General features: G+C 35.8%; 1 protein-coding gene across 1 annotated transcript in view; it reads left to right on the top strand.

Moving 5' to 3' along the window:
- LOC121413945 (polyphosphoinositide phosphatase-like) overlaps window positions 1-9,366 on the top strand; it is a 38,630-nt gene extending 29,264 nt beyond the window's left edge. The window contains exons 25-26 of the mRNA XM_041606963.1: window positions 5,011-5,112; window positions 6,198-9,366. Of these exons, the coding sequence (XP_041462897.1) occupies window positions 5,011-5,112; window positions 6,198-6,378 (283 nt within the window). The 3' untranslated portion in view covers window positions 6,379-9,366. The remainder of the gene's footprint in view (window positions 1-5,010; window positions 5,113-6,197) is intronic.
- The last annotated feature ends 2,711 nt before the right edge of the window (window positions 9,367-12,077 follow it).

Raw genomic sequence — 12,077 nt, 5'->3', positions numbered from 1 at the left:
AATATCTGCTATTGAATATGAATGCATATTCAACAGTATAGTGCCCATGCATGAATGTGTGAAATATACAACTTGCGTAAATTATATGTCTGCCTGATAATGAAATAAGTTGCAGCAATTTATATCTAATGCACTAAATCGGTTGTCAATCCTATTTTCTAGTTCTTGGAGGAAAAAATTGGAATAAACCTAATATCATGTAATAAAATCCAAAAGAACAAGTGGGGATGTGACATCATCAGCCCACCTTATGAATATTCATGACGATCGTTTTCACAAAATATTGCTAAACTTTAAATTCAATAACTTTGTTATTTGTTATCCGATTTTGATGAAATTTTCGGCATTTTGCTTAGTGAATTCTACTCTATTTATTATGCTATAAATACTTTCAGCCCGGACCATCCTTTTAATCACATTATGAAACACTGACATATTGGGATGGAACATGTATGTCTATAATCAGACGTAATGTACACTTACGTTGCAGCTGCTCACATACAGTGAGGTTAAAAAAATATAAATAATATTGATATTTAGTCTCTAAAACTCTATAACTATAAATCGTCATGTTTAACTATTCCTCCTTCAATTAAAACCAACACACATACATTGTTTAATGCTTTCTTCTTGTGATCAACTGATTTTGTGATTCAGATAAACATTGGTGCTGCTGCTGCTGCAGTAAAACATTGAATAGCGCCACCTTGCAATGAGATTGGGAAAGTGATTTTGCAAGATGTTGAATCACGATGCACAGTTTTACCTTGTATAAGCTGTTATGAAAAAAGAATTACCTTGGGGCATCAAGTGTTTAATGTGAAATTTGTATTATGTTTCACAGCATAGAGAGTGATTACTTGTCGGCTAATAAGGAGTGGTGTTTTTCTGATATATATATATGTGAATGAAATATGTGATATAATACTATTTTTAATAGCTTCGAAAATACCCCCCCCCCCCCTCCCCCTCAACTGCAGGGAATCCTTGGCTTTAAAAATAAAAATAAAAAATTAGGCTTAACTTAATGTATTTAGGCTCGTTTAGAGTTGATTATTACACTCTTACTGTAGTTCTATTGAAATGCTAACCATATTTGTGTGGTGTGAATCAATTCATTGCATTGTTAAACAAAAATAGCTTGCTGGTAATAGTGATTATGCTGCTGATGACGATGATGATGATGATGATAATGATGATGTTGAATAAAGTGATGATAATATGGATGATAATGAGGAGGATGACATTGATATTGATCAGTGATGATGATGTTGGTGTTGATGATGATGACGATGACAATGATGAAGATGGTGATGATGAAGGTGATGATGGTGATGATGATGAAGGTGATGATGATGATGATGATGATGATGATGATGCATGATAGTGATGATGGTGATGACGATGATGATGATGATGATGATGATGAAGGTGATGATGATGATGTTGATGATGATGATGTTGATGATGATGGTGATGAGGATGATGATGATGGTGATGAAGATGACTATGATGGTTGTGATATTGATAAATGATGATTATAATAATGAAAATGATACTGTTCATGAGATTTTTATAGCGAACTTTCCATCTTGATTAGATGCTCAAGGCACTTCAGAGCAGAACAACAACAAAGCCATTTACATATAATTATGATACATATCTGAACAATAAATCAATGTCTATTAAAAAGCGCAATGTCTATTATGAAAACTATGTTTTCAGGGTGCCCTTGAAGGTGGTCACTGAAGTCTGGGTTTTCAAACTCTGTGGGTGAGAAATCCACAGGTTAGGCCCTGCATGTGCAAAGGCCCGTTCCCCTGCATGATTTCTTAGCAACTGGAATTTGTAAGAGATTAGATGATGAGGATCGTAAGGTTCTTGAGGGTTGGTAATTATGCATGAAAGACTTAAATTGTAACTGGGAGAAGTACCATTGTATTACATGAAAAATCAAAAGAAGGATTTCCTGTCAATGATGATGATAATGATGAAGGTAATGATTATATGATGATGGTGATGATCATAATCATCATCTTGATTATGTTATGGTGATGATGGTGATGATGATGATGGTGGTGATGATGATGGTGATGATGATGATGGTGATGATGATGATGATGATTATGATGGTTGTGATATTGATAAATTGGACAAGGATGATGATGATGATGATGATAAATAGGATAATTATTTTTTGGTACAAAATATGTTTGTCACAATTTGCAGCAAATGTATGCACAGTGGAAATCAATAGAATCACTGTGATATAGAGAGTTGAGCAAGAATCAGACAACGCCTCCAAAATATTGATTTTATTGTTATAAAAAATGCAAAATTTAAGGGCAAGGCCATTCTATTGTCACTTCTCTTTGTTGTGCTTTTTCCTCCATTGCTTGATTTGTGAAAATTACTGACAGATGTTTGTGTTGTAGCTTCAAAATCGTAGCTTACATCATGATTGGGTTCCATGACATTTGCTCCGGCGACAATTGCTCCGACGGAAATACCGCGCGTTAAGCCAAACACAAAACCCAACCTCCATAACTGAATAAACCACAATCATTATCTTTGCATTATTCTGAATCAAAAACTCAATTGCAATCCCAACTCTAACCCTATTCCCACTGAAATATTAAGACCAGAGCAAATGTCGCAGGAGCAAATGTCGTAGGAGCAATTGTCGTGTCACCCATGATTGTTGTGCTTGCTTGCATATTTTATCATTCTGAAACCATAGCTGTTTTTTAAAGTATTCTGATGATTCTTTTTCTGAATTATTTGATTGAAAAAAAAAAAATTCAATTGAATCTACCTAATATGCGACTCCCCAGTTCAAAATCTTCATTAAATCAACAACTGTTTGGACTAAAAAGCTGACCAGAAGCTTTAGATTGGTACAGTGGCTTGCCAAAAATTACAGACTATCTATATTACTTAATTTGTTGTTTTAGAAGATTTCATAGGGGGTGTTGCAAGAATATATATTTGCGATCAATTGCAAATACTCTGTTGCAATTTTACAACTGATAGGTCAACGTTAGTAATAGCAAATCAGATTAATCTTCTTGTTTCAAAGAGCAGATTAGCAATCAATCACTAATTTGCGATTAACTGCGAGACATGATTGATTTAGGGACCAAAAATAAACTTGCAATCGATCGCAAGTCTCTTGCAATACCCAAATAGATCAAGGTCAATGAATGGTTTTAACTCAGTTCCCTGTTATAACTTTGTATTTTGTAAGATTTGTTGAAGCTCTGAGCAGTAACAACTAAACTATGAATGGCCATCTAAACCCTATGTAGCGCTGCCCATGTATTTGGACAAAGTTGCAGTGTTGAGTAAGAATTGTTCCTTCAGATGCAAAATCAATAAATAGATTTCATATTTTTCTGCCCATCCTAGATTACTTTACTGGCTTATTAAATAAAACCATGCCCATAACGTATTGTTAGTTTTTATTAAATGTATTTAAGTGTCACATCTGTAAGATATTCTGAATTCATCGTATACTGAAATTGGCGATGCGAAAACTATTTACCCTACTTTGTTTTATGTTACATGCATAGTGATTTTTTTATGTTGACATGATATACTACTGGATAGTCAGGAATCTTTTATATCTCAATCTGTTGCATGTACATGTATGCAACACATTATATAGTTCTCTTATTAAAGGTAGTATTATATTATGCATGTTGAACTTTGTATTATTCCTCGTATATTGTTCTATTTTTTGTATAGCGTGGGATGTAACTTTCTGTAATTGAGTCATTTTCCATAATTCAGAGTCAATTCAAGACATGTCATTATTCACACTCATTCGTTTATTCCGATTGGAGTTTCAAAACAAAAAATGGCATAATGATTTTTTTGTGTGTGTATTTCGGCTGGAAGGTTTTGCTTGCCCTGCACTGTATGATACTTGTTCACATGAGTCTTGTAGAGATGCAAGATCTCATGAATGTAAAATATGTTCATTTGTTGATAGATCATGCATGAAAATTACAAAGCTTGCTAGAACAGGTAGTAAAATTAAGTTGTATTGATCATGTAAAAAATATGAGATGAATTATGACGCATTTTTTTTCATTACCAGATTGAAGCATATTAAATGAGATACATGTATTTTCTCCTCAAAACTAGTAACAAATCAACTTGAATAAATATATAGATATTAATCAAGTTTGAAACATCAGATCTTGAGCATTCAAATTATGCATAACTTGGCAAAAACGATCAGTAAAATATGAGATCGATAGTATTCTACAAAATGTATTTGATTCATTGAAAACAAAGTCTGGTGTTAGCTTCGAAGAATAAGAACAAAACAAGGTTTGAAGTCACTGTATGCTGCTAAAGTTGAGTGAAAATTCAAGTGGTGCAGAAAATAATGTCAAAGAAATTATTGTATTATTGTTTCTTAAATGTTTTTGTTAACACTTCATGATTTCAAATTTTGACATTATTGAGAAGAAAAGTTCTTCTTTCACTTCAATGAAGATAATTTTGCCTTCTTTTTTTCTTTTAATTAAATTGCTATAATAATTTTGGCTATATGCTAAGGACCTTGCCTGGCAATTGTCTCATTGTGAGTTTTGAGGCAGAATTGGAACAAAATGAACACGTTATCAATATTGATTTTATTCAACACTGTCATGGGAAAAAAGGCAAACAATTTAAAAGAATACAGTACCATTTTGGATATTAAGGACAAGATACTGAATGGCAGAAAATTGTGAAAAGATTTAAATTTTCCATACAAATCACAGCTTATTATAGTTAGAATATCCCAAAACAAAATATTTCTAAAACAAATAAATGAAATAAACGGAACAAAACTGGGTACTATTGTAATGATTGAATGTATGCATGCCTACATGTTTTTACAATGAAGAGATTATTGGTTGCAATTTAGATGAATTCTGTCATGTCATTGTATCTCTTAAAACTGTTGTCCCCTATTTCTTTTTAAGCTTTGATGATGTTATTTCTCGATCACTGCAGGTTTTCAGCTGTGGGAATTAACTCTAAACAAGAGGTGATGTCCCGACATTCAGACGTCTCCAATTCCCCAATCAAACGGTGCATGAAGAGAGCCACTAGAATGTAAGCGTTTACATGTACATGTATATGTTTCCTAGTAAATTAAGAGGCTTTTTTTTATAGGAGGAGATTATAATTTGTTTAACAAATTTTCGGCATTACTCCTATTTGTTTAAGATCAGTATGCTCGATCTGTAATGAAAATCATAAGATCAGTATGCTCGCTCTGTATGAAAATCATAAATCATAAGTCAGAAAAAAAAAAAAAAAAATATATATGTTTCCTATTGTCAGCATAGCTTATGGAAGAGTTTATGTTCACTTGGTATGCAATCAGTTGGTCTACTTAGATTAGTCTAATACCACATGGGCTAAAAACACTTGGTCTGTGATCAATTTGGTCTAATTTGCTATTTGGTCTAATATCAACTTAGTCTAATTCTCATTTGGTCTATGACCCAGATGGTCTGATTCCCTTATACATCTACTTATTTTTTGCACTTTATCAAATAAAAATTTTGATCATAAACAGTTTAACTTATCAAATAGACCCAACTGGTGTTAGACCAAATGGATCTTAGATGAAAAAGGTATAGGCTAACTGGAAATTAGACATAATGGTAGATGGGCCAAATGACAATGAGACCAAATGGTTAGTAGACCAACTGGTGGTAGGCAGAGTAGGATTAGAACAGGTGAGATGAGACCTAAGGGAAATAGATAAAAGAGAATTTTAACCAAATAGTAATTAACATAGAATAACATTAATAAAATGTGGATTTACAGAATATTTAACTTAAAAAATGCCAAGTTTGTATGATATTCTATGATGAATTTTTAGTACACTGCCTCTCAACAGACTTTCCAGTTCTTTCAGGTGAACCATAATGGTAATAATAACAATGATAATTATGATAAAAATAGGCATTTATATGGCACCATCTGTCTAGAAATATTCTATTCTGAGGCACACAAGAAAAAGAAAGAATGAAAGAAAGAGTTTGGATGAGTGTTAGAGTGCCACTAATACTGTTAGTAAAGATAAGAACTTCAGTTTAGATTTGAGTCTACAGTGATGATATGTGACGTTTCCATTATCCTTCATTATCATCTTGATAATTATGTTTTGTTTTTTCATCTCTTTGCAGAATCCCGAGCAGTGTTTTTTCCCTGGACACCTCTGTGCAGGTCACGCCGCCGACTGTGGACAGAGTGTCCCGTTCCATGTATGAGGCCTACGTGAATTGCGGAGCCAACGGTCCGAGACCCTGTTTGGCCAAAGACCTGAGTCGATACAGAGAATACCTTCGTGAGCCAAGACATCATTGATGCGTGATCTTTCAAAATTTCTGTTCGTTTCTGATGCCTTGTTACTGGCTCGACCTTGCATCCTCGAAATGGATTGTTTTGTTGTTGTTTTACATCAAAGTGCACTCTTCATTATAAAGGGAAAACCACAACAAAAATAAGTTGATTTGAATAGAAATAGAGAATTTAGAAAAGTGTAACACTGAAAATTGCATCAAAATCAGATGAAAAGTAGGAAAGTTATGGTATTTTTAGAAAACATTTTAATGTGGCCCATGTTATTTCATTGGCAGCTCGTTTATCAAGGTCTGTGAATATGAACTTTATAAACATTATTTGCTGGAAATTGTTGAATTTGCCCAAAGTGATGATAACTTGTGGCAATTCTACTGAGAATCACATGCACTGCTCACAGCAATGAGTATGGGAGTACACACACTCAGGTTATCAGCCTAGCTGTTTCAACTAATACTGGTTATATTATAAATGCAAGAGCATTTTGAAAAGAATTTGTCAAGTAGCGACTTTCATCATAAAATATCATGTGACAGAATTTCAAAGCTCACTTTTTTCCCTTCATATTTCGTACAACTCAAATATTATTTAAGGTCCTTTTGGCACCATGATCTTAGTGAAATGTAACCAACTGCGTAGACCCGCCCTTCTTGCTCTAAAATGTACGGTATTGACGTATGGAAAATACCAGATAGGATCCCACGGTCCCAATTTCAGTCCGGTTCAGGGATATGACGCATTAGACAATCAAAGCATCAATAGTCAGCCATCTGATGCCATCTGTCTTTTGTTCTATGACAGCTCCAGTCCGCCTCCCTTCCTCTCCTGACAACGCCCCCTTCGAAAGTGTGAACAATCTTGTTGTCCCCATCGATTTGGAGGAACAAAAGAGGTGTTCCTGATTGCCAAACAAGCATTGTTTAAGGGAGAATGCATATTTGGCTGGATGTCAAATGCATGGTGACATGTGTGCAGTACGTGATCCCCGATGCATGCCGTTTAGTGCTAGAAAGGCATTGCATGATAATTATCTGACCACGTACATGTAGTTGAGAGAAAGTGTGTCAAATGAAAGATCCTTGTGTTACAATTTTGGTAGTATATTCCTGTTTCACCATACATATACTTGCAGTCACTGAATGGCAAACAAATTTATATATGCCATGATTTTACAAGTTTTTCTAAAGTTCTAGCACCGTCTTTGAAAGCCACTTTGAAACTCAAGAACCTGAACTTCCCATTTACTGCCTAGATTCTTAGTCAGAAGGCAACATTCATATGATATCTTATGATAAATGCACTCTAGTTTGTTTACAGCATTCATACCACAATATATTTGCCAAGTTAAAATGTGACCTGCGACCCCCAAACCAACAATAATTCATTAATTAATTTCAAGATTTTGTTTTGGAAAAGCACATCCTAAGGTTTAAAATGATATCAAACTCATCAAAACTGATCAACATTAGCCCACGCAAGTACTTGATTGAATGCAATTTAGAAGAAATTCAGTGAGAGCTTCCAAAATACGGAGAAGCAGTGGCAGTACTCGACCTAGATGAGGTTATTGGGTGCCCAGTTGATGTACAATAAGACATTCATGTCGTTTACACACTGAAGTCAAAGTGGAGTTACGCTTGAGTAACTCCGGGTTGAGTTGATACGCTTTCAAACTAGCAAGTGCCGTAGCGGTGTATCCGCAGTCGTTTCTGTGCTTTCCAAGCGAGTTTGCGCCTTATGTGTGGAGTGTGGAATCTCCTCCATGCGAAAATGAATGAGATAAGCAATACCGCACTTCTGGTGTGGACTAGCTCCGTTTGTAACCCTTTTCTCAATGTGGATCGAAGTAATCCTAGAATTTTTGTACTGCCCTCCAAAGTGGAGTAACTCCTTCTTGACTACGGAGTAACTCCACTTCGGCTGTCAGTATGAAAGTGGCTTCAGATCGGTCTATTTACTAGAACCCATATTGCCACACCATTTTAAGTCTAAAATCAATTTTTTCTTAGGATTCTTATTTGCAAGAAAACAAATTACCAGCTGCAAGATTCAAATATCAAAACCATTGTCAATTTCGAATATTGGTTTGACCCTTTTTTTTGCAATTTCCTAATGCTTCTCATAGAGTTTAGAATATACATTGGAGTCATTTAGATTTGTGATTTAAAAATAATTTGTATCACTTTCAAGTTATTGAAATAATCATTATGTTAATCAAGAGAATTCAACAAGTGTTAAAAGATTCTTGCCAATTTTTTTCTTCAGAAGAGATGAGATATGTGGGGGCATCATAGTCTAGTGGCGTGTTTTCCTTCAGCAAGAAATTTACCCACATTGTGCTGCACTCAACCCACGCAAAGTGAATGGGTTCCCGGCCGGAAGAAATTCCTCGAATGCCAGAGCCCTTGTAGGTAGCATGGCTATAGCCATGTAATAACAAGAACATAATTGTAATGTGCAGTTGAGTATACATTTACGTACATATAGAAATATAAATAAATAAATGTACAATTATTAGTATTATTATTTTTTGCATCTCTTTTGCCAAAATAAAGTGTGTATATGAAACTTATTATATTCATATCTAATATTCATCACTTTTCATTGATAATAATAATTGCTATTCACTTATAATTCTAAAAGAAATTATAACTTCATACATGTAGTACCAGTGGAAAAACCAGAGTAAAAAATGAATTATTATTACGTGTTTTATAAAACTATGAGGGAAATACATAGCGATCAACATGTGTCTCAAGATATTCTCTGGGGGCGGTTTGTTTATTCGGTATGATCATTAGGGGGTAATCTGTCAATATTATCAGTATTTTCAGGTCTTTTGCCAGATAATTAGAATGCAGCAAGTAAGTATGCCTCTCCCGCCCTCATTCAACCTTTTTTGTGCCTGGAGTTTGCAAGCTTTGCAGGTTCATGGCTGCACCATCCATCGATCTTCATCAGCCTTTTTCACACAATCCATAGGCTAATAGTCACCCCCAAAAAAATGAACACGCCCCCTTCCAATGTACATGTACCATAATCTCTGTGGCATGAATGTACACATGCTCACTCCCCCGACACGCCCACTTTTCAACCTTGCTATGTTGGTGTACCAATCATATTGAGAGTTTTGCAGACAGCCAGCCCCCTTGTCATCTAAAACAGAGAGATTTGCATACACCCTGCCTTCTCTTGTTCGCACTTCCTTGATTGTTTTAGAAGGTAATCAACACCATCTCAAGATCATCCAATTGTTATGGGGTATGCTGCCATGTGTTCTTTGTATCTTATTGTCTGGGTGTCTCTTTCATCCTTCCCCTCCAACCGTATTTGGTCTGCCCTTCCTACCGGCTGTGAAAAAAAACCAGGGATTCATGAATTAGGTGGGGTGTTGTGGCCCAGTGGATTAGTCTCCATACTTTGAAACAGAGGGTTGTGGGTTCAAAATAACTTTAAAGCTGGTAACTTTCCTCCTAATATTGTTCTAACTGTATAAGACTTTGATTTGCCCACCAGATTTGGGTTTAAGGCATTCAAAATCCAAAGGACTGGTGATTCAGCTGGTAATTCAAATAATTGTAATTCCTCACTGGGTCAGACAATAATGGGCAAGGCTTATAAGCCAGTGGTCAGTTATTTTTACTTTGCTCTAAGGGTAACACCATACAATTCTGTCTGAAGGCATGGTTTTAATGCATTGTATGCTGCTATGCTAGGCAACCCACGTTGCCTGCCTGTCAGATCCTTGCAGACATAGTGTAGGGGAACCTTGATTATTTGTTGCCTTTTTGAAAAACTTGCAAGAACTCGTGCTCATGAGTGTGACCTTTGATGATAATGCCCCTTATGATAAAATAAAATATTCCTTTTTAATCCAAAATTGCTCTAACTTTTTCAGATCTTCATGCATTGAATCATCATAGCTTGTCTGACAAGGAGTCAAAGTTACCAACTACTGGGGGGCAGTCAAAAATATTCCTGTACACATGTGTGACCAAAAAACATGTTTTTTCAGTTTTTCAGGGTTTTTCAGTTTTGGACGCGGGCCACGCGTGCACTCTTTAGGGTATCAAAAACACCAATTTTTTTTGTAAAGGGTAGTTTTTGAAAGACTGGTCAATGGTCAGTCGCGGGGTCAAATGTATTTAGGGTATGTATTCTTCTCAAGCTTTTCCCTCCTCGTTCTGAAAAGTGTTTGGGCCCCCCAGACAAAACTTGTTAAGGGTCGCGACAGCTTGTTTAGGGGCCAAAATGTGTAAATGAAGCCCATGAAAAGCTTGTTTAGGGGGTTATTTGCACACAGAAAAACACGTTTAGGGGGTGTTTTGAAATAATTTGGTCACGCATGTGTAGAGCAATACATTTTACCTCCCCCAATCCCCCCCCCCCCCCCCCGGGCCAACTACGTCATTTGCTAAAACCTTACACAATTTGATTTGTGTCCAGATCTACTGTTGTTCTTTTCTAAAACAACCCCTTTTTCTACACAAATAATTTATTTTTGTAAACTTTATTTTCATAGTATGACTGTGCAACTATATTTCACTCATTGTTATGGAGAATCCATGTTATCTATTGATGCTGTAACAGAATACAATTATATTTATTTAATTATAAAAGTTAATCTTGCAAAATATTTATTTATACCTCTGTTTATGTTATAAAGTTTTGACTTCTTTTTTTTCTTTTCTTTCTTTTTGAAGTTAAGTTATTTTGTTCGGTCATCTGCTTATCTATTCATTTGATGAATTAAGAGGTTGAGGAGTATTAATCGAAGAAGGAGGAGGGAGAGTTGGAGGAGTTTGTGGTTGGGGAAGAGAAAAGGGATGGTTGAGGTGGAGATGTGGTTGAAGAGGAGAAGGTAGTGGTGGATCTTAGGCGGATTAGGGGTTTAACCCCCCCCCCCCACCTCTGTCTCCCTGAAAATAATAAAGGAGTGTAGGATCAAATTCCAACACCCCTTCTCTGGTTTCGAGAGACACACAAGCAGAACAATGCCAGATCTAGGGGGGGTAGGACGCATTACTACGTCGCAGTTCATCGTTCTGGGGTCAAATCAACTGTCAAACCCCCTTCTTGATCGCCATTAGAAGGGTGTGGTCAGAGAGGAGGGGTATTGAGTTAGGGCTTGGGTTTGAGTTGGTTTGGGAAGGAAGGAGGGATGGTTGAAGACATGGTGGTTGGGGGAAAAGGTGTATGGGAATTCGGATGAGATGGTTGTTGGAGATTGAAAAGAAGGGTGATGCGGAAGAAATATTGGTTGACGAAGATAAATTTGGAGTTGTAGAGGAGCGGAGAACGATAGGAATTAAAGAGGAGAAAATATTGAGCATATTGTGTTTTTATGCAAAAGAAGAACGGGTAAGAAGATGGTGATTTAGAAAGGAATATGATGAGGAATTAAAAATGATGGTTTGTGAGACAGAAATCAAAGGAGGTGTTGAGAAGGAGAGGGATTGGGAGGGAATGAAAGAGGAGTCGAGTGAGATGGTAATTGAAAATCATGTTTGGGTTTGTTTTTTTTAGAAAGAAATGCAAAAGAAAAGAGGAATAAAATTCAAAAAAATGCCAGAAGAATTTAGATGTATGTGTGAAATGTTCAGTATAAAAGAGACTGTTACCTTACTCTGGTGGACTGATTTGATGGATACGAATGACGTGACGGTCTGTGAGTTTGTTTTAACATAGAGGGCGAAAGTATTTGA

This window comes from Lytechinus variegatus, chromosome 4 (assembly GCF_018143015.1).
Source record: "Lytechinus variegatus isolate NC3 chromosome 4, Lvar_3.0, whole genome shotgun sequence".
NCBI classification, from domain to species: domain Eukaryota; kingdom Metazoa; phylum Echinodermata; class Echinoidea; order Temnopleuroida; family Toxopneustidae; genus Lytechinus; species Lytechinus variegatus.
The sequence above is the reverse complement of the archived record's forward strand: the minus strand, read 5'-3'. Positions and strand labels throughout refer to the sequence as shown.